Source organism: Phocoena sinus, chromosome 3 (genome assembly GCF_008692025.1).
Source record: "Phocoena sinus isolate mPhoSin1 chromosome 3, mPhoSin1.pri, whole genome shotgun sequence".
Classification (NCBI taxonomy): Eukaryota; Metazoa; Chordata; class Mammalia; order Artiodactyla; family Phocoenidae; genus Phocoena; species Phocoena sinus.
In genome coordinates this window covers 10834464-10859821 of record NC_045765.1, presented here as the reverse complement: position 1 = coordinate 10859821, position 25358 = coordinate 10834464, and the positions used below count along the sequence as shown (strand labels likewise).

Here is a 25358-nt window from a genome sequence, read left to right as displayed (position 1 = left end):
TAGGCACAAACGTGTGGAGAAGGTCTGCAAATGTCCTTTCAGCACCAGGGCATCTATTCTTAGCCACGCATCCCTTCACCTCCATACAGAGCCTCTGAAATGGGGAGGGTTTGTCGCCACCCAACAGAGCGGGGGAAGATGGGGCCAGGGGTGGGCAGGCCGAAGCATGATCCTCACTGACAGATGAAATTACTGGGTTTGCAAGGGCTTTTGTTGATGTGCAAGTTAGCTTCTCTTCCTCCTTTGGCACGGTGCATCCTTGCCCGCCTTGCTCAGATAAGATCATGGCCAGCAGGGCTCTGGGCAGCGTCCCTGCCTCTTCTAAAGTCAGGTTCAAGTACAGTCTTGCCACCCAAATGGGGACGTCCTGGGCAGGCAGTTTCTTCCACACCATAAACTCGGATTAAATTACTACCGTGTGCCATACCCTGTTCTCGTGCCATGAGGATGGGAACCAGGCAGGCAGTGGTGGATGGATCCTGTGGCTGTGCTCCCTGTGGGGCCAGGGGAGCCTGCAAAAGGGGCAGGGAGGAACTGGCTGGTCAGAGGCTGGAGTAGACAGGCCAAGGTGCTGTGATGGCATCCTCTGTGGTGGGGAGTTTTGCTCCGCTGTGGAGACCCCATGGGCGGGGTCTGGGCAACCGTCCTGGGCTCCCTGAGCCCCATGATGTGTTACATACAAGTTGTCAGGTGTGTGCATTTTCCTGGAGATGGTGTACACAGCTTTCCTTCTATTTCCAGAAGTGTCTTCAGTGCCACAAAGCTAAGCACACTGGCGTGGTCAGCTCCAAGTTTGGGGGAGAGCATTTGATAATATTGGGTGACAAGTGGTCTGGAGCAAGGAGATGGTGATGGTGGAGGGTCAGCCACTGGGGTGCAAAAGATGATAAATGATGCAGGAGCAGTGAGGGTCAGGAAAGGTGAAGTGCAGGGGCACACAAAGATGCTCATGAGGGAAATGCCATTGATGCCACAGTGAGCCACCTTTGCAACCTTTTGAGGAAGGAGGCCACCCAGACCTGTGCTGGGAGGAGAGCCAGGCCATAGTGACAGGAGAGTTGCCATGCTGCCTGGGTGGGGGACAGTTGCCAAGGGGCTACCCACTGTCATGGTGATGGCTTCATGGGTGTCCTCAGGTGGCAAAGTGTAGCAAATTACAGGTTTTAAAGTTAATTGGATATCAGCTAAACCTCAACAAGTGTATTTATAAGATTGGTCATCTCATAGGGCAATTAGTTTAATGGCGGTTTTCCTGTTGCTTGTTGATGTCAAGCAGCTCTGAGTTACTTTTTACTTAAAAATTTTTTTTTTATTTTTGGCTGCATTGGGTCTTCGTTGCTGCACGCGGGCTTTCTCTAGTTGCAGCGAGCAGGGGCTTCTCATTGCGGTGGCTTCTTTTGTTGCGGAGCACAGGCTCTAGGTGCGTGAGCTTCAGTAGTTGTGGCTCACAGGCTCAGTTGCTCCGCGGCAAGTGGAATCTTCCCGGACCAGGGCTCAAAGCTGTGTCCCCTGCATTGGCAGGCGGATTCTTAACCACTGCGCCACCAGGGAAGTCCTGAGTTACTTTTATAAGGATTTGTTAGCATAGCTAATGGTGCTGATGACCTGGAGCTACTTTTATAAGGACTTAGTGTAGCTAAATGGTGCCGACCTGGGCTGTGGGTGCCGTGGTTGGGCTCTCCTCAGGGTGGGTGCCTCAAGCACCCTGACCAGGTCATTGTCTCCCAAAAGCCCTCCACAGCATCGCTGAAAGGAACGACAGCCACTTCTGCTCAGGCCAACTCCACCCCCACCAGCGTGGCCCCTGTGGTCACCTCTGCTGATTCTCCAGCCAGTCGGCAGGCAGCCGCCAAGCTTGCACTGCGCAAACAGCTGGAGAAGACGCTGCTTGAAATCCCTCCACCCAAGCCCCCCGCCCCTGAGATGAACTTCCTACCCAGCGCTGCCAACAATGAATTCATCTACCTGGTCGGCCTGGAGGAGGTGGTGCAGAACCTGCTGGAGACGCAAGGTGAGGAGGCCCTGGGCCTGGGGCCGTTTTTATTTCTTGCTGCTGAAGTTTCCATCATGCAAGTTGTTTTCCATGCATAGCACATGTTAGCATGTCTGCTGTGTACCCACAGCTGTGGGGCGCATTGTGGGTGACATCTTGTCATTAGTTATTTGCTTGCTGTGAGGTTTAGATAATTTCTTTCTTTTTCTTTAAATTAATTTTTATTGGAGTGTAGTTGATTTACAGTGTTGTGTTCGTTTCAGGAGTATAGCAAAGTGAATCAGTTATACATATGCATATATCCACTCGTTTTTAGATTCTATTCCCATATAGGTCATTACAGAATATTGAGTAGAGTTCTCTGTGCTATGCAGTAGGTCCTTGTCAGTTATCTGTTTTATGTATAGTAGCGTTTACATGTCAGTCCCAATCTCCTGATTTCTCCCTCTTGCCCTAGATAATTTCTTAAACATACCATAGGCGCCTTCTTTCTGATGGGGCCACTTCTGAGAGTTGGGCAAAGGTGGAACTCTGCAGAGCCTCGAGCACTCTTAGTCTCCAAAGTGGGAGAGGGACACCTATGCCCGGGCCAGCATCATTTTATTTACCCTCCTTGGAAGTAGTTTGGAAAGCACACCTGCATGTTAGAGGGTTTTAGGAATAAAAGTATAAATAAGGTAGTGAGCAAAAACGGTACTGAAAGGTGAGAGGTCAGGTTGGCCCTTTGGGAGCCTCCAGCAGATGCTAAACTGAGGACTTTCTGCCCTTAGATTGAGCTCGTGGTGGCATTTATTAGGCAGCCAGCCTGAATCCCCGTCGCACGTGATCTCGTCAGATGCTCAGAGCTGAGGAGGAGGCAGAGCTGTAACCTCTTCAGGGCAGGGGATGACCAGGTGGACTCCACCTGAGGGACTGTGGGGCACCAGAGCCAGGCCCAGTGGGGAGAGGTGTGGGCTCTGACACAGCCTGGATGTGTCTGGATCCCTTCAATGACTCCTTTATGATGAGGTTAAGTTGGCAAAAAAGCTGCTATAAGGCCAATGCAGTGCGGCAGCAGGAGGCCTGAGTCAGGAGGCGATGCCTACCCATCCTATGCTTGCCTGTGCTGGGCACCCGCTCTCCCAGACCAGTCTGTCTCTGCTTGTTCTCATCAGGGGTCTGTCTCCCTCTCCTGTTGTCAAAAAACAGGACCTAACTGTGGGAGGAGGCTCTGAGTCCTACTTGAGGTGTCTCTTGACACTTCGCAGAGCCACAGGTGGACACTGAGTACAGCCCTGCACTGGTGTGTCTGTTCTGGCACTGGTCACGCAGGCTGCAGCTGCCTGGGAAGCAGGTATCCCATCCTCTGGGGTTGGATGTGTGGAAGCAAAAGTGCCCTTGTTACCAGAGCGTGTTAGCTGTAGGCTGGGGGCTGGAGCTGGGGGCGCAGTGTAGACCCCTGAGCCTTGGGCAGCTTGGGCAGGCAACATCCCATCTGCTCCGTGGAGTGACAGGTCTCCCCCCTAGAGTCAGATCCTGCACAGCCCCTCAGCAGTTAGGGGCAGCTTGGCCAGGCCCAAGGCGGGATGGGGAGGCTAAGGGTCTCTCGGCATCATGGTCCATAATGCCAAGAGGCAACTAAACTCAGGAGTGCTGGACACAGAAAAGATAGGAACAGAGTGCAAAAGGTACCCCTTACTGCACATTGGATGGCAAACATATATACATTGAAGAAAGTATCGAGGGCTTCCCTGGTGGCGCAGTGGTTGAGAGTCTGCCTGCCGATGCAGGGGACACGGGTTTGTGCCCTGGTCTGGGAAGATCCCACATGCCACGGAGCGGCTGGGCCCGTGAGCCATGGCCGCTGAGCCTGCGCGTCCGGAGCCTGTGCTCCGCAACGGGAGAGGCCACAACAGTGAGAGGCCCGCGTACCGCAAAAAAAAAAAAAAAAAAGTATCGACCCCACACCCCAGCAGGTGCTTTTTGTGGCTTCCCCAGTCACCCCTCCTGTAGCTGATCAAGGAGCCACCAAGTTCCCATTTCCCAGGGCAGCCGGGTATGTGTCCTGGCCCTGCCACTGACCAGCTGTGCACAGGTCACTTCAGCTCCTTGGCCTCAGTTTCTTCCTCAGAACAGTGGGGTGGGGGGTGCCCCTTAGAAGTTTGCTATGAGAATTGGACACCCTGATACCCACAAGGCACCAGGCACAGTGCCTGTTAGCATAAGCACTCGCCCAGATGACTGGTCCTCTGTTAACTCACCCACTAGCAAAGGTGCCGTCACCACAAGGTGGGGGCCTCGAGTGGTCACCATCTCCTCTCCACTGGTGACGCAGTATGGGAGGGTTGGAAATGTCTGCACTGTGGGTAGGAAAGATGACTGGGAGAAGCCAAGCTGACAGCACTGATGTCTTTGAGAGTTGGTATCAAGGGTGCCTAACTCACAGTGACTTCTTGAGTGCTTCAACTTTGCTTCTGCCAGCAAAGCCTCCCGAGGCTGGCCCAGTGCCCACACACAGTTGGCACCCAATATGTGTTTGCCTAACGAACACTGACTGAGGCTTTGGTGTCCTGATGCCAGTTGGGCCACATGGCCCAGGGTGCTGCCTCTGCTCTGCCCTCATCCATATCCCACCTGGGGGTAGTCCGGGCTCCTACTGTGGTGTTCCTGTTCCTCTGACGTGCGGCACACCCATCTCTCCCTGCAGCGGGCAGGATGTCAGCCGCCGTTGTGCTGTCTCGGGAGCCCTACATGTGTGCACAGTGCAAGACGGACTTCACGTGCCGCTGGCGGGAGGAGAAGGGCGGCGCCATCATGTGCGAGAACTGCATGGCATCCAACCAGAAGAAGGCACTCAAGGTGGAGCATACGAGCCGCCTGAAGGCCGCCTTCGTGAAGGCGCTACAGCAGGAGCAGGAGATCGAGCAGCGCCTCCTACAGCAGGGTGCCGCCCCCGCGCAGGCCAAGGCCGAGCCTGCTGCTGCCCCACACCCTGCGCTGAAGCAGGTGAGAGTCCTGGTATGGGAGCCAGAGCTATGGCCTGGGAGCATGGGCTGGGTGGCCTCGCCTTCCAGGAGAGGGGCTTCGTTCCCTTGGCAGGGAGTTGTCGCTAGCAGGCAGGATGTTCAGACATTCTCTCCCACACTCGGCGATCATCTGCCTGGTTGTTAACTGTGCGTCTAAATTGCATTTAATGGTGGTGTTTGGTGGTGAAAATACTAATTTGCAGTTTCTTTAGATTTTGTAGCTTTCACTTGCAGTGTGCCGGCTGACAAGCACTTCTTGTTTAAAAGGACTTTTCTGAAAGCCACATTGAGATACAAAAGGGGCGTTTGGAAGAAATGTTCTAGCTAAATTAAGGAGAGAAGCAAGTTTGAAATCAAGTTTTTTTGGCTGCTTTTTTTTTTTTTTAATGCTTTGCTTTCCCACCCCCTATAGACCCAAAGCTCCCTGTTGGCAATTTTTTGTGTCCTTGGAAGTCATTTGTAATTCACTAATAAACACATCTTCTCAAGATCCCTACGTAGTGGGTGGCTGCGCTGCCCTCAGGAAATGCCTATCCTGTGGGGACTGGGCCTCAAGCGGCCATAGCTGCTGCCCTTTGGTCACTCTAGGTCACCCTTGGCCAGACTCTGGACAGTGCTGACCTCGATTTCAACCCCCATTTGTGTAGGTCATAAAACCCCGGCGTAAGTTGGCGTTCCGCTCAGGAGAGGCCCGCGACTGGAGTAACGGGGCTGTGCTACAGGTCAGAACTGCGGTGCCGGGAGCCCCCTGCACCGAACCACCAACCGGCCCTCACATCCCAGACCGTGACCACGTCAGTCGCCGACTGTCACACTGCCTGTGTCTGTCTGTGTGTGTCTCTCTTTCCCTTCCTCCTACCCTCCCGCCTCGGTGTAACTTACCTAGTCTCCTGATTTTGGACTTCAGGGATTCCGTGTGGGTGGGAAGAGGTCAGCCAGAGCAAGGAGCGGCTGCGCTGAGCATCTTGCCCTCTGTTGCCCCCTTCCCCACACAAGCTGTTGCACCCTCTCTCCACTGTAGGCCTCCAGCCAGCTGTCCCGGGGCTCGGCCACAACGCCCCGAGGCATCCTGCACACGTTCAGCCAGTCACCCAAACTGCAGAATGCAGCCTCGGCCACAACCCTCGTTAGCAGGACCGGCAGACATTCCGAGAGAGCCGTGAGCGCTGGCAAGGGCAACGCCACCTCCAACTGGAAGAAGGCGCCCCTGAGTACAGGTGGGCAGACCCCGTGGGGCTCGGAGTAGGGACCTCGCTGGGGTTGGGTCCATCCCTTCCTTATTTTTAACAAAGACGTGCACACGCACAGGTAATGGCACAAAAGGGCCCTGAACCTGCAGATGTGCTGCCTCAGACTCTTCAGCTTCATCTCTTCTGTTCACTAAATAGGATGCCCTGAACAAGTGATAGCCCTGGGTAAATACTAATCACCCTCGGTGTCTCCACCCTCTATACCCAAACTCTCAGCTCTTGACCCAAAATGGGGGACAGAACCCGTTCCGGCAGTGCCCCCCACCCCCACGCCGTCAGTGGACCCTGTGAGCATAGATGCTCATTTTGCCAACTCACCCCCTCTCCCTTCCAGCCATAGAGAATGTCTGATTCTGCTGTTACAGTGTATTGATACCTTTCACGGCACACTGACTTCATTTCTTGCTCACCCAGTGTCCTTCATTCCCTGCTCTCTGGGCACCCTCTTCCCAGCCCCTCTGGCTTAGACAGGTCAGATGGTACAAAGTGCAAAACAGAATGAGAAAGCAGGCAGGAGGAGGGGACCCTTGGGCGGGGGCTGAGATTTCAACTGAGGTAGGCAACAAAGGCCCCTGAGGAGATGGCATTTGAGGAACAACCGGGGGAGGTGGAGACCCTCAGGTGGTCACTCCCCAGTCTGCCACAGGCCCACCTTCCCTGGGTTGTCCTTGGGTCATCCCCCATACCATTTGTCCTGTTTTTTATTATTTATGTGCTGGCCTTAGGATGAAAGTTAAATATGTCTTGTGTCCGTCAGTAATTGGACAGTGAAATGTAGGCACAAAGAGCTGAGAGGAGGAGATGGGTGAGAGGTCTCATTGGACCAAGTGTCCCATCTCCCTCCTCACCCCCACGCCGGGGTTGCTCTAGGAAGAAGAGGCGCCATCATGAGATCCATCTCACTAGTCAGAACTGGGAAGTCTGGGTTGTTGGTGGAAACAAAACACAGAAGCCGGCTGTGCACGCAGCTGACCATGAGTTATAAACATGCCCAAATGTCAGAGCCTTCTAGAGGAGAGTGAGCTCGGGGGAGTTCATCCAACTGCAGAAGAATCTGGCCCTCCTGGAGAGCAGAGAGCATTTGTAAACAAACCAGAGATACTTTTGTTCAGCCTGTTTAAGATTACAGCTAAGAACTCATAGACTGGTCAGAAGTTCCTTTTCTGGGAAATTTGAAAGTACATGAGATAAGTGGGGAAAGTCAAATATGAGAGTACGCATGTATGCACAGTGATAGTACCATGTAAAAACTTCGTATTAAGGGTAACATTCGAAAGAGAATCTGAAGGAATAAATAGTTGCTGTGTTCAACGATCTGTGGGATTAGACATGAAAGTGTCATGGCTTAAGAGCAGCGTTTCTCAGAAGAGTTCTGCTTGGGCTCCTGGTTGCCCTGGGTTTCTGGATGTGGCTTTCTGGGCAGGACCTAGCAGCAGGTTTCTGGAGTGCTGGCCTTGGATGCACAGGGAGGGTTCTGTGGTGCATTTGACTTTGGAACATTTATTCCACAAAATATATTAACCCACCAAAAATATTTCTGGGTAACACAGCGACTCTGGTCCCTGCTGCAGCTGAGACTCCAGGGCAGTCCTTTCCCGCAGGCCAGCCCAAAACCTAAGTGTGCCGGTTGGAGGCTGGTGGGGCGGTGGGGGGCAGGGTGGGTGTGGGTGTGTGATACTTGAGGAATTCCCTGGCTGTCCAGTGGTTAGGACTCGGCGCTTTCACTGCTGGGGCCTGGGTTCAGTCCCTGGTCGGGGAACTAAGATCCTGCAAGCCGTGCAGCACACTGCCCTCCCCCCGCCCCCCAAAAAGAAGTGATACTTGTTCATTGTGGAAATTTGGAGAATACAAAAAGAGAAGATAATGGCAGTGGCCATTGTCAACCCCAGGAGAACAAATGCTGCACTTCAGGACTTTCTCCTCCCCACCCCCCCTCCACCTCTTCACTCACATGTCACACATGTGTAAATGCCAGCACATATATAAGAAAAAATAGGAAGTACCTTACAGAGGGATCATGCTGTATTTAGCATTCTGTGTCCCTCTTAATGTTTTAATGAGAGAATGTTACCATATCATTAAAAACTTTGAGGACAGGATCAGTTGTAATGACTGCATAGTATTGCATCATACTGGATCGCTCATTTGCACAGTTCAGTCATTTGCAGTTTTTCAGTGTTCTGTATAGTACTGTAGTAAACAACTCAGTTTTCATAGTTCCGATAGATGACAGAATCTCTGATTATTGCCCCACGTGTAAGGTTACCATGGCAGAGGCTGGGAACATTGTAAAAGCGATTGAGTTATTAAATTCTCTTCAGCTTCAAGGCTGGTATTTGAACCACCTTTGCTCAGTGGGCCCAGCTGAGGCTGGGGTCCTCCCAGGAGCCTCCCCCTGACTGGGGCTGTTGTGGCCTGTTGCTCTGTTCTGTTGCAGGCGGGGCCCTTGCATTTGTCAGCCCGAGCTTGACGGTGCACAAGACCTCCTCAGCTGTGGACCGCCAACGGGAGTACCTCCTGGACATGATCCCGCCACGCTCCATCCCCCAGTCGGCCACGTGGAAATAGTGCGAGCCGGGCCCAGTGGAGAACAGGCTCCCTCCTCCCTCCCACCTGGCCCCACCACCCTCCACTCGGGAAGACACCCTGCTCCCCGAGAGGGCGAGTAAGCGCCGGCCGCGCTGCGGAAGTGAGAGTTCCGATCTTGGCTGCAAAGTCTCATCGACGTGGGGGGACCACTTCACAGGTGGACCAGGATTATTACTGGGGACCTTTCCTATGGGCTTTCTTCCTTTCTTTGCCTTTAGTTTGCCCAACACCAGCAGAAAAGCGGACCTTGGGGGCTAGTTCTGCTCCTCGCCCTCTCCTTCGGCCCCCTGAAGGGCACATGGACGGCTCACCCTAGACACTGTGACACGCTCGGGCAATGGCGCCCGGGGCTTCTGAAGTTGAGCGGAGCATTCTGTTTTGTTTTTGCTTTTCCCTCTGTCTTAGCCTCCTAATCTTTGACTGCCTTCCTTCATGGCAATCTCTAGGTTGACAGATTTTTTTTAAATCACCTCATGATGATGGAGTTTAATGTAAACCGTGCAGACCTTCCTGCCAAGCACGGCCCCCATGCCCTGGAGGGTGGGCCTCTGACCACCCAGCCCTTGCTCCAGCAGAAGGCCTCTGCTGCTGCTTGTCCCAGAGACCCCCGACCTTCCACACTTAAGCAGAAGAACAAACTGCAACCCGGACCCAGCCAGAGAGCCCGGGATCCTGGAAGCCGAGAACCGTCAACAGAGTAGGGAGGAGAGAATCGGCAGCAACATCCAGAGCCTGAGCGGGAAGTTGGAGGGGCTGGCTGTTGTGTTTTTTTGTTGTGGTGGTTTATTTTATTAAATTCTTTTCTTTTCCTACTTACTTTGATGGACAACATCCTAAGCCCTGGCCTGTGCTTCTGTCAGGTGTGTCTGGGTGGGGAGGCGCCCCTGCACCCCCACCCCAGACTTCAGGGTTCATGTTTGGGTCTAGTTTAGAACCTTCCCTTAAAGCAGGGCCATGCTGCCAGGGTTTGCCTTCGGACTTTTTTTTTTTTTTTTTTTTTAAGCCCCCCGCTAGAGTCTACAGAAATGTCTTACAAAGGATCAGGTCTGCTTTTAGTTGTGTTGTGTTTTGGTTTCTCCCACTCCTTAAAAATCGGTCCATGAGGAAAGGCAGAAGCTGTTGTGTGTGTGCTGCACATGGGCCAGCTCTGTGCAGGGGTGAGGGTGTCATGTGTATGCGCACACGCGTGTGTAGATGGGGTATGCTGCTCCTCACTTCAGCCCCAACCCTGGTTTTACTATCCATGCAGTTAGGGACTTAATTTAAAATCCTTATTTTGTAGGGCCACCTTCTTCGAATACACTGCTGCAACATTCTAATAAAGGCTCATTTAACCACCGCCGCGCCCCCCCCCCCCCCCATGTTGTGTGACTATCAGTGTTTAGAGGACATTTTTGACATGCCGTAGAACTAGTTTTCCAAAGCATTCTAATTTTTTGTTGTGTAAAATCCTAAATTTTTCATTGATTTTTGTTTTGAGTACATAATGTAGATGGGCTGAAGGAGGGGAGGGCAGGAGAAGGGTGGCTTTCATTCCAAGATCCAGGGATTTGGGGGAAAGGGGAAATTGACCTTCAGGAGGGGTGGGGGAGCGGGGAAGGGTGTGTTTTTACACCAAAAAATCAAGAGTATGCAAGCATTTCTATTCCTCTCATTTTTCTGTGTGCCTGGCAAATAAATACCTGTCTTATACTACTCTGAGCTGTTAGCTCTCTCTGTTCAATGACATGGGCCAAATTTTCCAAATCCTCCAAGGAGTGCCCGCTGGCCTCCCCTGCAAACTGACCTCAGTCCTATGCAGCAACTCAGGCGTCTGGGCCAAGGTCACCTCTGCACTGGGAGTGCACCATCGTTGTTGCACCCCCGCGGGGGCTGACTGGGTCTGTGACTCCAGGGCTCAAACTGAGCCACTTGCATTGGCCCCGAGCCCCGTTCCCATCAGAACCTCACTCTCCACTATGCTCAGGAACCACCTCTCCTCACCTCACCTGGCCAGACTTCTCCAGGCTGTTGAATAGGCCTCGTGAGTTCAGTACAAACTGACCACCACAGGCAGAGGATGGGATGGCCGGGCCCTGACCCTGTCTCTGCCTCCTGCAGCCCAGCATTTGCAGGAACATTCCCATAGTAGGACATACTGTGACATAAATGTAGCTTTTTAAAAGGGGGTCAAGAACGTGAGATGCCTTAATCTTCATTTCTACTGTCTCAAAACTTCTATCTCCCCCCTTTTTTCCTTTAATTTCCCCTTTGCAGTGTAACTTCTATAAGCCTCAAGTGCATGGTTCTGTGATGAAATTTATAATGTTGCAAGAAAAGGCATTAAATACCTCTCTGAATACGGGAAGGATATTAACATTAAGGGTATTCTCCCAGCCCCAAAGCCCACGCCTCAAAATTGGCTACAGTTCTGGGAGTTTGTAGGCTGAGAGGATCTGGTTCCCAGGAGAACCAGAGAATGTGGGAGCCTCCAGTCCCAAATGACAGTTGTAACTGCCCGGGAATCTGTGACAGGAACCCCTGATGGCAACTGGAAACTATTCAAAATGTCAGCTGTTCTGTGGACTCGGGTGTGGGGTTCACCAAGCTCACTTCCCCATTTGAAGTGGCTGCCTGTGTGGGCCCAAGTGTGCACGTGGATGCTCTCACAGATAACTGTGTGTCCACTTGGAGCTGCCCACGGCTCTGGCCATCCTGACCACGTCATGGGGACTCCAGTCCTCAGTGTCCCGTGTGTACTGTTGGGACCCACACCTTTGACAAGGTCAACAGTGGCCTCTCCCCGGGAGGCGGGGAGTGGGGGCTGGGGGTGGGGCAGGGCGCGTCTCTGGTCCTGTCTGTACTATAAGATCTTCAGGAAGCAAAAGCTCACTCCAGTGCAGAGGGAATGAAAGAGGCGACAGTACACCCCTGCTGCATCCTGTGGCTCCTGTGTCCCACAAATCACTCTCCTGTGGGCGGAGAGACACGGGGAGGAGTTTTCTATATAAATAATACATTATCATCACAGGGGTGTAAATAATGGGAAAGACAGTCTTTGCTGCTCTGCCATAGGGTTTTTCTTTGATGCCTAGTTATGCTGCACATGGCGTTTGCCTAAAGAACTTGGACTGAGCTTTTTTTTTTTCTTAAAGGACAGCTAAAGTTTTATAATCCTTAACAAAGAAAAGTATAATAGTCACACTAGTGTAGGGTATTTGGGAGGTGGTTTGTTTTGGTTGGGGGGAGGAGATTGTCACTTGTATTTATTGTGACTCTAAGTCTTTGATAATAAATGTTTAAAAAAATAATCTCCCACCAAACCGGAACAGAAGTTCCAGTAAACAAAGACGCTGGAATCAATGGCTATACATTGTGTCATGAGGAAGTTTTAGAATCTGAAGGACAATAAAGAAATGGATGATGTGTTGGCTGTATTTTTTTTTTTTTTTTCGTCCCCTCAGCCCTGGTATCCCACGTTTTTGTCACGGCTTTGGGGCAGCTTGGAAACTTGGGAAGGGACAGCAGGGTGACCCTTGGTTGATGGGGAGGCAAAGGAAAGGAGAGGACACCTTCTTGGGCTTCTTTCAGGCCTCACTTGTCATGGGTATTTAGTCTTCCCCCAACTGGGTTCCGCACCCTTGCTTCTGGGCCTCCATTTCCACAAGAACCTGGGGCTTTGTGGCCGGTTTACCCACAGCGCTGGGGGAGTGCAGTGAGAATGTAGTGGGTTTTGCCCATCGGCCTGTCTCCTAGCTAGCCATCACCAGCCTCCACCCCAGAGTGGTGGGCTTTTCTGGATTGGCACAGCATTGGGTGTCTGCTGCAGGACATGATGTTGCAGGTGTAGATTCTAAGCACAGAGGGTGGGAGCCACCCGGCTGGCTCCGAAATGAACAATTTCTGGTGAAAATTTGTTTTCAGAGGTTGACACACTTTCAAAATTTTATTCACAAAAATGAGACTTGTAAGCACTTTGGTGAATTCCAATGTGCAGTAAACGTCACCCTGTTTTCCTAGGTGCTTTTATTTACTTATATATTTTCTTGCTTTTTTTTTTTCTTTTCTTTTTTTGCGGTACGCGGGCCTCTCACTGCTGTGGCCTCTCCTGCCGTGGAGCACAGGCTCCGGATGCGCAGGCCCAGCGGCCACGGCCCACGAGCCCAGCCGCTCCGCGGCACGTGGGATCCTCCCAGACCGGGGCACGAACCCGCTACCCCTGCATCGGCAGGCAGACTCAACCACTGCGCCACCAGGGAAGCCCTACTTACATATTTTGCTGTTTCTTGTTATTGGGGCATCTCTGCCTCCAGCCTCCCCAGTGGCCATGACTAGCCTGGGCAAGGCACAGAACTGGTACAAGACATGACTGACATTAAACGCAACCCTGTCCTGCTCCACCCGTGACACATAATGACTGGTGCCCCACACCCCGACACTGGCTGAGAGAAGCCCACTTCCGGGGTTCCACGGCCAGCCTTCAAGTGAGTCTTTGCTGGATTAGGCACAAGCTCCTCCGTGGACAGAGGGCAAGTCTCATGCATCTTCTCCAGCTAACAAATGGGACACCAGCCCTTGTCCCTGAGACCTTGTCCCCTCTGAACTGAGTTGTGGGTGTGGCCGTGAGGCAGGAGGACCCCAGGCCCATTGCTTACACAGATCAATCAGTGGACAGAAAAAGGCATGTGCCATGCCCCAGGCATTGGGATCACACCTTGAGACACGGGTGAGGAGGGAAAGAATGGGGTATCACGGGAGGTGACCTTTTTAGGCCAAGTCTCGCGTGAAGGGAGGGGAAAAGTGGTGCAGGGAGTGGGAGCAGCCTGTGCAAAGCCTCAGAGGTGAGACCAAGCAAGGCAGGTGGAGGACAAAGGAGAGTAGTGTGGCTGGACCTTGGGAGCAAGGGGAGAAGGATGTGGGTTTTATTGAGTGAGCAAGTCATTTCCCCTTTCTTAGCCTGTTTCTTCCTCTGCAAAATGAGGGGGTTGGGGCCACAGCCTATTTGAAGGGAGTGAGGGGAGAGGTGGCACATAATCCCCAGGGCACCTGAGAGCCATGGAGGGTGAGGGAGCAAGGGGTGGGGTATGGTCAGACCCATAAATGACCACCCTCCTCAGGTACTGTGGGGCTCTGGTGGAGGCAGGTAGGATAAGGGCCTAAGGAGGTGTTCCCCATACACCCCAAATGACAACAATCACTGTCACCAAACCCAGTAACCTCATCACAGGCAAAATAACCCCCAATCTCCCCCAGGCCCAGTGGGGTCCCTCTCCAGACACACACCTTTTACCTCTCCACCTCCTTTCCCCCTCCATTCCAGCTACAGGAGTTCCTAGCATTACTCAAACACACCAGCTCCATCTTGTCTTGGGAACACTTGGAACACTCCTTTTGCTGTTTCCAGTGTTTGATTCCTTCCCGGCTCAGCTCAAATGGCGTTCCCTTCAGTCCCTCCTTGCTCACCCCCACCTGGCATTTAGCAACAACTTACAATTATTTTATTTTCACGCCATTCTTTTATTTTACTTTTCACTTGCTCCCTTCACTGACAGCAGGGATGAATCCAAGCCATTTGACTGAGTCCCAGAGCCTGGCACACAGCAGGCGCTCAAAAAAAATGCATGAATGAACAGAGTAAAGAATGAACCCTCAGACAAATGCCCCACCCTCGACTCTTCCCCGAAGCTCTTAACCCTCACCAAGGAAGGGACCCTCACTAAGGAGGGGACCCTCACTAAGGAGAGCTTCCACCACCTCCCCACCCCACTTCAGACATATCTGGGTGCAAATCCTGGCTGTTCTTCGGCAAGTGATACCGGTGTGGGAATCAATTTTCTCTTTTGCAAATGCTGTTTCTGTAGGGATAGGCGACCCCCGCCCCTTGCTGTACCATCCTTAAACACCAGAAGGGTGCTGGGGTTCTTGCTCCCTAGTCCAGCACCTCCATTCCCAGGAGCATTATGACGCCGGGGACGACTCCAAAGCCCCTTCGAGTCTGCCCAAGATGGGGAGCCCGAAAGGTCTGGGTTCGAATCCTTCCAACTCCCTTTTCAGACCTGTAGCAAGAACCTCTACAAGCCTTTCTCTAAAATGGGGCGCCCGCGCCTGCCTTCTCCCAGGGAGCGATCCCCTCCCCCCAACTCCGTAAAAGGGGGCCGTCGCTAGAGCCAGGTGCGAGAAAGAGCGAGTTTATTGCAAGTTCCAAGGTGGGCAGCGCCTGGAGCGCGCCGTCCCTCACCAGCATGCGCGGCTGGCTGTGGACAGACGCCCTCCGCGCGCGTCCGCTCGCCAGCAGCTTCTCCAAGCAGCCACTGCCCGCCGCGTAGCGGTCGCTCATTCCGCACGGGGGCAACGTTTCCCTCTCCTCTCGTCCAGCCCCTTCCCGGGGGCCTTCTCTCGGGGAACCGAGGAAGCTGCTTCTCTTGGGATCGTGGCGGAGGAGCCGAATTCCAAACGGGGTCGACTGCCGCCCACGGCGTCGAAGTTGGAAAGAGGAAAGGGCGGGTGCGCAGTGTCGCGCGGCGGCTTCGCGGAACTCCGGAAGCGCGCTTCTTGCGCGTGCGCTGCGCTTGCGCAGTGCTCAGGGCGGCGGGAATGGTAGGAACCCCGGCTTCTAGCCGGAGTCCTCCGAACGCAGCCAGCAGTTGCGCGCTACTTGGCTCGCGGAGGGCCTGGCCGCCGGGCTGAACTGCAGCAACTCGGCTATTAGGGCCTTGCAGCGCTCAGACAGCTCGAGGCCATCGGGGTAGAGAACGCCGCGCTTCTGACGCCGGGGCAGACCGGCGATGTCGGAGTCGTCGAAGGGCATACACCCGGTGACCATGACGTAGAGCACAACACCCAGGCTCCATATGTCGTACTTCTTGGGGTCGTAGGGGATGCCGAGGAGTACCTCGGGCGACGCGTAGGCGGCTGAGCCGCAGTAGGTGGTGCTCAGATCGGGGTAGCCATGCGCCTGACGGCCGAAGCCGAAGTCGGTGAGCTTGACGCGGCGTTCATCAGGGCTCAGCAGCACGTTTTCGCACTTGAGGTCGCGGTGCACCAGGTGGTGGTCGTGCAGGTAGCGCACAGCACCGGCGATCTGCGCGAAGAGGTCGCGCGCTTGCCCCCCGGGGATGCGCCCGTTTCGCTGCACAGCCTGCAGTAGGTCGGTGGCGGCCGCCTCCATCACGATGTACAGCTTCCCGTTGCACACCTCGATGAACTCGAAGACGTGCACAATGTGCGGGTGCCGCACGCCCCGAAGGATGGACAACTCGCGTGGCAGGAACTTGTTGACAAAGTCTGGCGGCGCGCGCCGCCGGTCCACCACCTTGATGGCCACCGTGCCCTTGTATTTCTTGGACGTAGCCACCTTCACCTTGGAGTAACTGCCCTCGCCTATCGTGCGGCCCAGTTTGTAGCCGAGTTCGCTCAGAAGCTTGTCGCCCGACATGGTGGCGCCTGAAGCACGTGGGGAGCAGGAGGCGGCTGCTGTCGGTGGGCGGCCGGACTCCTATCTCGGGCCTAACCCATGGCACTTGGCACCTGCACACCCCCACCCCCATGTGCCCACTCCCGGGCCCCCACTGCCGCGGTGCCCTTTATTGCCTAGGTAACAATTTCTGCCTTGTGAAGTGACCGCGGGCGTCACCCCGCCTTGGGGTGGGGGGGGTGGGGCCCCAGACCCCGCCCCGTGGTGCCCCACAAGGCCGTAGCTAGGGCTTTGTGACTCATGATCACGCTGAATGGTCCAGTTCCCGATGAGAGGACACTAGCAAGGAGTCCCGACCACCACGGGGAGTGGAATCCGTGCCTGGGATTGGGGCGGCTCCTCATGAGTCCGAATCTGAGTAGCAGCCGTCCCCCAACTTCTGTACTCGGCCCTGACCCTGTGGAGCCCTGGGCTGCCCACAGGGCCCCCCGAGGGGGAGAAAATGGGTTAGAGACCTGAGGGTTTCTAACTGGCCTGCACATCGCCCCAGAGGGAAGGTGAATGGGTGGTCCTTTGGTGCAAAGACCCTGGCGACCGGACGGGCTGCAGGCTTTGACACCGACTAAGCCGCGCCCCATGTGGGAGAAGAGAAAATAAGGACTCTACGGCCGCAGCTGGGGCGTGCAGTCGATCCCGGGCCCAGCTATCTGAGCTCTCCCACGCACTGGGGTAGGCAGGTGCACCGGGGTAGGTAGGTGCACCAGCGCCCTAGGTTTCGCAGCCGTGTCCGAGACCGGCGCGGCAGCTTCCGCCACACTCATCATGGCGTTGGTCGCCGTTGCGTAACTTCCTCCCGCGACTGGAAGTGCAGGGTCCTGTAAGTATGGCGGCGTCGAAGGTGAAGCAGGACATGCCCCCGCTGGGGGGCTACGGCCCTATCGACTACAAGCGGAACCTTCCGCGTCGGGGACTGTCGGGTCAGTGTCGCCCTGCGCCGGGGTGTCAGGGTCTGGGCCTTCTGGGTGCCTGGGCGGGGTCGGGACGCCGGGGAGTCTAGGGGGCCTCAGTTTCCCTCTCCATATGACGGGAAGCGGAGTTCCAGGATCCCCAACAGCTTCAGTACTAACAATAACGACAACTGCTGCAGTTTGTCGAGCATTTACTAAGCCCTTTGCCTCCTCGGAACAGCCCAAGAGGTCGGTCCCGTTAATTATTCCCATTTTACAATTGATGAAACTGAGGTTAATTTAGTCCGCGCCGCGATCCTTCCGCCACGTTCCGGTTTCACAGGTGGGGAAACTGAGGCCCGAGAGAGGATGCGACCTCCCCACGGGGCCACCCAGAGCAAAGCTGGGGCCGAAACCCGGAATACCGAGGGAATTTAAAAGATGTTCTGAAAAAAAAAAAGAAGATGTTATGTGCAGTGGTTCCTCTCTGGTGGCCCCCAACTTCAGGCTATCCCAGAATTATGTGTTCTTAAAATTGTCAAGGGTTCTAAGTAACGTTTTAAAATTTTTTATTGGGTTCAACACAAAAAAATGTAAGCGAGAAAGTAAAAGGCGCCCATACTCTGCACCCAAGGATAACAGAGAAATACAAAAAATGTAAAACGAGTTAAGAATGAATACTTTGTTGCAAGTCATTGAACTTTACATTTAACCGTGTGCATGTTGTGCAAATTACGCCTCAATTAAAAAGCAAAAAAATTCATGGGCATGGTTTCAAAAAAAAAAAGTTATAATTCAGATAGTAGAAAAGTTACTGTCAGGTGAAAACTCAGGTCTTCTCCTGCCCCTTCTTGGCTTTTTTTCTAATCCAGAACAAAGGTTGGCAAACTTTTTCCGTAAAGAGCCAGATAAATAGTTCGTACTTTCTCTGCCAGATGGTCTTTATCCACTATTGCTGCTTTTTTTTACAACTTTGCAAACCTAAAAGTGTTCTTAGCCCGAGGGACATACAAAAACAGGTTACAGACTAGATTTGGCACCACATGGGCACTCGACTCTAGACTCATTCCTAGATTCAACAAATATAAAGCGATCTTTGAGTCTCTTCTTGACACCCAGGTCAGTGCATTCCTCGGGTGTGTGACATGAGGTCTTTTATACATGGATAGTTCTGTGACCAGGCTGCAGAAGGACCCTAGCCCTTGGGTCTCCCTGGGCTTCCCACAGTCAGCATCTCTTTCATTTTTAAGTGACAAATGTGGCCCATATCCCGGTCCTCTTCCAGTTAATAATACAGCAGTGCCTCCCGTGTGCCTCAGATACCACCAGTTGGGGTTGGGTCTCCCATCACAGCCCTTGACACCAACTTTCATTGCAGCACATACAGACCCACCCCAGTCTTTCCTGGTTGCAGAGGGGTGAGGAATATAAGACCACATTCCTTTCTGGGATGTGGTCTTCGTTTATGTACCTGCATTTAGTAATTGTTGAGTGCATCCGTGGTGCTGGGCTATGTACTGAGGAGTTCACTGTTTAGCTGAGGAGACAGACACATCACTCCATAATTTCCCATTATGGTCAGTGCCGAGGCCTAGGATAACTGGGGCTTGCTTTAGCCAGAATGGGCGAAAGGACCTCTCTGAAAAGGATTTCCCCAGGCAGAGGGAACAGTAAATGCAAAGGCCCTACAGTCTGTCTTGCACCCTGCCCTCGTCCTCTGTCCTCCAGCCTTATCCACAGCTGCTCTCTCCCAATCAGTCTTGCTCTTGTCAAGGCACCGTGGCCCCAAGCCTGGCACCGACTCCCCTTTTCTCTGCGTGGCCCACTCAGCGCCAACATCCCAGAACATGCCAAGCTGGCTCAGGCCGCCTTTAATCCATGCTGCTACCGAAGTGACTGCTACCCCCACCTTTGCTCTTTATCTCTCACCCCCAGCTCTCCTCTCTCCACTCCCACCTGCACCCAGTGAGTGGCCCTTTCTTTTTTTCTGGTATCTTTAACATTTTTATTGAGATTCACATGCCATACCATACGGTTCACCCATTTCATGTGTACAGATCACCAATTTTGAGTCTATTCACAGTTATGCAACCATCGCCATGATCTAAATTTACAACATTTTCATCACCCCAAAAAGAAATGCTCTACCCGTTAGCAGTCACTCCACATTCTCTCCCAGCCCGACAAGCTAGTGCTTTCTGTCTCTGTGGATTTGCCTCTCATATAAATGGCATCATTCACTCTGTGTCCTTTTTTTTTTTTTTTTATGCGTTACGCGGGCCTCTCACTGCTGTGGCCCCTCCCGTTGCGGAGGACAGGCTCCGGACGCGCAGGCCCAGCGGCCATGGCTCACGGGCCCAGCCGCTCCGCGGCATGTGGGATCCTCCGAGACCGGGGCACGAACCCGTGTCCCCTGCATCGGCAGGCAGACTCTCAACCACTGCGCCACCAGGGAAGCCCTCTGTGTCCTTTTTGTGTGACTTTTCGCAGCACGTTTTTTTTTTTTTTTTTGCGGTACGTGGGCCTCTCACTGTTGTGGCCTCTCCCGTTGCGGAGCACAGGCTCCGGACACACAGGCCCAGCGGCCATGGCTCACGGGCCTAGCCACTCCGCGGCATGTGAGACCTTCCCGGACCGGGGCACGAACCGATGTCCCCTGCATCGGCAGGCGGACTCTCAACCACTGCGCCACCAGGGAAGCCCTCGCAGCACGTTTTTAATGCTTATGTTGTAGTGTTTCAGTGCTTCGTTCTTTTTTATGGCTGAATAATACTCTTGTATGGATGGACCACATTTTGTGTGTCCATTTACCACTTGTTGGACATTTGAGTTGTCTCCACCTTTTGGCTGTTACGAAGAGTGCTGCTGTGAACATTCCTGTACAGGTTTATGTGTGAACATATGTTTCCTTTCTCTGAGGTGGAGTGGAATTGCTGGGTCATATGGTAACTCCCTATTTAACATTGTGAGGAACTGCCAGACTGTTCCCAAATTGGCTGTACCATTTTACGTTCCCACCTGCAATGTACGGGAGTTCGAGTTTCTCTGCATCTGGACAACACTAATTACTTTCCATTTAAAAAACTTTTAGCCATCGTAGTAGGTGTGAGGTGGTATCTAGTGTGGCTTTGATTTGCATTTCCCTGGGGACTAACGATGTTGAACATCTTTTCATGTGTTTTTTGGCCATTTGTATAGCTTCCTTGAAGAAATTTCTATTCAAATCCTTTATGCATTTTTAATTGGGTGGTTAGTCATTTTATTATTGAGCTTTAAGAGTTCTTTATATATTTTGGATACCATTCCCTTATCAGGTATATGATCTGCAAATACTTTCTTCCAGTCTGTGGGTTGTCTTTTCAGCTCATTGATGGTGCCATTTGCAGCACAAAAGTTTTAAATTTCGACGAAGTCCAGTTCTGTTTTTTCTTTTGTCACTTGTGCTTCTGGTGTCATATCTAAGAAGCCATTGCCTTATCCAGGGTCACAGAGAATGACTTCTCTGTTTTCGAAGAGTTTTATGTTTTAGCTCTTAGTACATTGAGGTCTTTGATCCATTTTGAGTTAATATTTGTGTATGGAGGGAGGAAGGAGCACACTTCTTTTGCATGTAGCTATCCAGTGGTCCAATTTGCTGAAAAGACTGTTCTGTCCCCATTGAATTATCTTGGCACCCTCGTCCAAAATCAATTGACCATAAATGTGAGGGTTTATTTCTGGATGCTCAGCTCTGTTCCATCAATGTACATGTCTATCCTTATGCCAGGGCACACTGTCTTGTACACACAGCTGCGTGATAAGTTTGAAGAGTCCTCCAACCTTGTTCTTCTTTTTCAGAATTGTTTCAGCTATTCTGGTCCCTTGCATTTCCATATGAATTTCACGATCTGCTTGTCAATTTCTGTGGGACTGGGGGCGGGAAGGTTGGGATTCTGATGGGGACTGTTGAATCTGTACCTCAGTTTGGAGAGTGCTGCCATCTGAACAATGTTAAGTTCCGATCCATGAACACAGGATGCGTTTCTATTCATTCAGGTCTTCTTTACACGTGGCCCGCACCCCCTTCTGGACATGCCCCTCGTTGGCCTCTCCCACCAGACTGGCAGCTCTGGAGGCACAGACACCCCGTGAAGGCCTGGGGCCTCGGCCTCACCGCTGTCAATGAGGAATAGATGAGTTAGAGCTGCATCATCTTAAAGGCCACCTTACCTTAGTCTTGGAATTTATCTTACAGATGGGCCCACACATGGGTGCCCAATGTTGAGGGCAAGAGGTCCTCACAAAGACAGTCTCTCAGTCTTTTCCCTGGGGCTGGGTCGGAAGAAGCAGCCCCGGGCCTCTCTGCAGCTGTTGCAAATAACGGGCAGCTCTGATGAAACACTCGCACCCAATGGAAAGAACGTTGAGTGCCCAACACAGGTGGTCAGCCATTGTGGGAGAGCCACGAGTGCACTACGGACTGGTCCTGGGCACTCGGCCCTCTCAGGAGAGGTCCTACTTCTGACCACAGGAACCACGGTGCCCTCGCTACCTTGTCCCCCAGAACATGGAAGTGCCTTACCCTGAGCTCATGTTTTTAACAGGTTGAACTAAAGGGATTAAAAAATTGAGCCAGTTTTTCATTTACCTCTGGGTCCAACAGAGGTGCCAGAGGAGGCTTGTGCTGGAGACGAGCTGAAGAAGAAGAAAGAGCCCCCACTTTGTCCCCCCACGAGTCCCAGGAAGTGGCTTTACCCACCATTTGCCGGTCCTTTACTGGGTGTTAAATGGAGCTCGGTCTGGCTGAGCTTGTCAATTCATCCCAGCAACCACGAGTTCTGTCCAGAGGAGAGACTGAGGCTTGAAAGATGAGGTGGTGCAGGACGAGCCAGCCCCAGCCAGGCCCCAAGCGTCCAGACCTCCCTGAAGACCCCAGCAGGCCCACGGCCTGTCAGTCAGAATTACAGCACAGGTGCCCACGGGTTCTCAGTAAATATTCATTTCAGCCTCTGTCTCCTGGGGTCCCGGGAAGGGGCTCCACCCCACTGGGCCGGGAGGAAGCAGCACCTGGGAGCCCAGGGAGTGGCTGGGCAGCCCCTGCAGGGCACTGCCTGCCTCCAGCAGCCCCATCCAGCCCCCTGTGGGCAACACACAGGGAGGTGGCCCAGGCAGCCGGGACCCGGCATGGACACCGTCCTTCCCCACGGGGACCAGCTGGCTGAAGGGAACCAAACCACCTTCTCGTCAGTGGCGGGGCCAGGGCCACCCAGCCGTAAACGTTTAGGCCCTCAGGCTCTCTCATAGTCTCTGCCCGTCCTGTACCTTCCAGGAACCCTGGCATGGGGGCAGAGGTGTAGCAGCCTCGCAGCCTGGTGCCCCTGCCCGCAGAGTGGGTGAATGGGATAAAGAGTGGGCTGCAGCTGTGGGGGAGGGGGTGTCCAAGGGAGGGGGCCAGTGGACTTTCCACAGAGACAACAAAAAGTAGTCTGAAAAAATAGGTATTAGAGATGGTACCGGCCGTCTCTGGCAGGGGGTTCGTGAGGGATTTTGCCTTCTCCCTCATTCATGTTACTGGAGTATTTGCACAGTGAGTGGGTTATGCTTCAGGAGAAGAAAGGACAAGGTGGCCTGTCCCGCGTGCAGGTGCTGAGCAGCGCCCCCTCTCCCCACAGGCTACAGCATGTTCGCCGTGGGCATCGGGACCTTGCTCTTTGGGTACTGGAGCATGATGAAGTGGAACCGCGAACGCAGGTAGACCCTGTGCTGGTGAGGATGGGAGGGTGGGCACGTGTGCCTGTGGACTTAGTGTACCTCGGGGCCCCTTTTCAACTCCTCAGGCCTCAGGGGGTGCAGGCCCTGACACAGCAAGTCGATTTCTGGGCTTTACCCTCAAGGAATGACTGACTAGTAATCAAGAAGCTCGCCACCAGATGTTTGCTGGGTGCCCTTGACCTCCACCACTGGGTACCCGAGGGTCCACGTTAGCATAGCAGAGGTGGAGGTGGAGGGACAGGCCCGTGATGCACTCTCTTAGTGGGTTTTTGTCTTTTTGTGGGTGGTGACCGGGCAATGGTGATATAAAGGCTTAAAAAGCAGATCATGCAAGATAGTGGCCGGGCCAGCCATACAGGGCCTGAGGGACCCAGGTCTGCAACGGCCTTGGCTGGGACTCTGGCCGCCTCTGAGCTTGCCGGACGCCCCGCCACGTGGCTCCTTCTCAGTGGCTCCCAACGAGCTAGGCCCCTCCACCCTCTCCCACTCTGTGTCCTGTGTCCTTAGCACCCACCTTGAGCTTGCCCACCCCCAGCACAGGTGGTGCTGGAGAAGGCCTAGCAAGTGCAGGGAGCTCAGCATTGTGGAGTGAACTCAGCAGCACCTGGTGGGTGCTGGACGCTAGGGCCGCCACACTGGACAGGCAAGACCAGGCCCAGTCTCCCAGAGGGACCAGTAGTAACCACGGTGTGTGACTGTGGTGAGGGCAGCAGCCTGGAGCGGGGCTGCTACCCTGGGTCCTGGGGGATGGGGAGGGGGTGGGAGGGTTGAGGTGGGGGCTGACGTTCACCCAGACCCTTCCTTGTGCTGCTGTGAGATTTCTGGTGATGAGGGGACAGGGCCGGAGGCCACTCCCTGGGCCACATCATTGGGCATCGCTCTCCCCACACCTCCCAGCACAGATGGGGCTGGTGGCTTGGAGATGCCAAAAAGCAGGGAGAAGAAAGGAGCTGCCCATGATGCTTGCTCCCCCACGGCTACCTTGCGGTGAAAGTGACGTGATTTTGTAAAGTCCAGAACCCTGTGATGAACGTTCCCCACAGTTCACTGCAATCATCAGGCCCGGGCTATTTTTAGGGTTTAAAAAAAAGTTTTGCACTGAAAAGAAAGTGTGAAGCCAGCACTCTTGTGGACTGACGCCGCCTGTGTCAACTGCATGCCCCCCTCATCCCCCATCTCAGGCTGCTGGTGGGCAGAGCCCACTGCCCAAGCCCTTCCCCCTTGCTTGCCTCTCCCCCAAACCCCTTTCCAGGGTAATGCATGTCCAAGGGCCTCATCATCTGCCCCCCATCCCACCGTGGTCTGATCTGAGTGTTGGTTTTGGGGTTTCACAGGCGCCTGCAGATCGAAGACTTCGAGGCCCGCATTGCACTGATGCCTCTGTTGCAGGCAGAGAAGGACCGGAGGTGTGCTGCTGGGGCCAGGGTCGGGAGGTTACAGGCCTGAGTGCTGCAGCCTGCAGCGTGGGATAAGGCCAGAACACACACGGGGACCGACAGCCATGACCTTGTACGTGGCTCCAGGGGATACCCTCGTCCTTGGAGAGGGCCCCAAACTTGATTTGCAGCAGAGACCCAAGAGAGAATGGAAGGGCTTCTGGAGGAGGGGGCATTGGGGCCGGGCAGGAGGACAGTAAGAGTCTGCCAGTGGAAGAAAGGAAAGAAGAGGGGTCAGCATGCGCAGAGTTGAAAGCTGCAGGAGGTGATGGGGAGGTGGGGCAGGGACACGTTTGGCAGGTTTGTTCGGCAAGAGCCCCTCAGGGTGGTCAGGCCTGTCCCCCACCTCCCACCCTGTCCCTGCAGGGTTCTCCAGATGCTTCGGGAGAACTTGGAGGAGGAGGCGATCGTTATGAAGGACGTGCCGGATTGGAAGGTGGGTCCTCAGCAGGGAGGGCGGGGGTCTAGGCCACTGCAGAAACGCAGCCTCCCACAGAAAACCTGGGGCCAAGGGGTAGTGGATGTCAAGTGCCAGAAGGGGAAGGCAGTTTTGGGTGTAGGCACAGTGGCTGCCAGGCCTGGTGGGGTCCCAGCAGGCTGCATGGGCCTAAGGGGTTAGCTGCACCGCCACCCATACCCTTCTGTCCCCTCAGGTAGGCGAGTCTGTGTTCCACACAACGCGCTGGGTGACCCCCATGATGGGCGAGCTCTACGGGCTGCGCACGAACGAGGAGATTCTCCGCGCCACCTATGGCTTCAGGTGGTACACGTAGGCACCTGTGCCCTTCAGACCACTGGACCCCTACTCCCTCCCTACCAGGAGAGAATAAACGCTCTGGAGACTGGCCTGCCTGTGTCCTAGGGACTGAGTGATTGGGGGTTGGGGGCTACGGGGTGTCACAGGAGGTGCAGGGACTAAGCAGAAGATGCCAGTGGGATGGCCCCTGGATCACCCTTTAGCATCGGCTACCAAATATGCCTGGACTTTTTCCTA

At 53.8% G+C, this 25358-nt stretch overlaps 3 protein-coding genes across 13 annotated transcripts in view; 2 read left to right on the top strand and 1 right to left on the bottom strand.

Moving 5' to 3' along the window:
- GATAD2A (GATA zinc finger domain containing 2A) overlaps positions 1-12245 on the top strand; it is a 101290-nt gene extending 89045 nt beyond the window's left edge. For 8 of the 11 annotated variants that reach the window (XM_032625873.1, XM_032625874.1, XM_032625875.1 and 5 more), the window contains 5 exons: positions 1732-2011; positions 4680-4978; positions 5646-5792; positions 6020-6215; positions 8686-12245. In XM_032625873.1, coding sequence (XP_032481764.1) covers positions 1732-2011; positions 4680-4978; positions 5646-5792; positions 6020-6215; positions 8686-8816 — 1053 coding nt within the window. In that variant the 3' untranslated portion in view covers positions 8817-12245. The remainder of the gene's footprint in view (positions 1-1731; positions 2012-4679; positions 4979-5645; positions 5793-6019; positions 6216-8685) is intronic. The other 3 variants (XM_032625877.1, XM_032625878.1, XM_032625879.1) reach the window with 3 other exon arrangements.
- A 3107-nt stretch (positions 12246-15352) lies between these two features.
- Positions 15353-16397, bottom strand: TSSK6 (testis specific serine kinase 6). Its single transcript, XM_032627233.1, has one exon. The coding sequence runs from the start codon at positions 16249-16251 to the stop codon at positions 15430-15432; it is 822 nt and encodes a 273-aa protein (XP_032483124.1). The 5' UTR covers positions 16252-16397; the 3' UTR covers positions 15353-15429.
- Positions 16398-17020: 623 nt separating this feature from the next.
- NDUFA13 (NADH:ubiquinone oxidoreductase subunit A13) lies at positions 17021-25212 on the top strand. The gene is made up of 5 exons (XM_032628929.1): positions 17021-17207; positions 22829-22907; positions 24263-24334; positions 24731-24800; positions 25018-25212. Exons 1-5 carry the CDS (start codon positions 17114-17116, stop codon positions 25135-25137), a joined length of 435 nt encoding a protein of 144 aa, XP_032484820.1. The 5' UTR covers positions 17021-17113; the 3' UTR covers positions 25138-25212.
- The last annotated feature ends 146 nt before the right edge of the window (positions 25213-25358 follow it).

What these genes read in the sequence shown, in the direction of transcription:
- TSSK6 (XM_032627233.1), bottom strand. Translation starts at nt 16,251, where the DNA reads ATGTCGGGCGACAAGCTTCTGAGCGAACTCGGCTACAAACTGGGCCGC.
- NDUFA13 (XM_032628929.1), top strand. Translation starts at nt 17,114, where the DNA reads ATGGCGGCGTCGAAGGTGAAGCAGGACATGCCCCCGCTGGGGGGCTAC. An exon ending in CAGGCAGAGAAGGACCGGAG is followed by an intron (nt 24,335 to 24,730) that starts GTGTGCTGCTGG and finishes CTGTCCCTGCAG; the next exon opens with GGTTCTCCAGATGCTTCGGG. An exon ending in AGGACGTGCCGGATTGGAAG is followed by an intron (nt 24,801 to 25,017) that starts GTGGGTCCTCAG and finishes CTGTCCCCTCAG; the next exon opens with GTAGGCGAGTCTGTGTTCCA.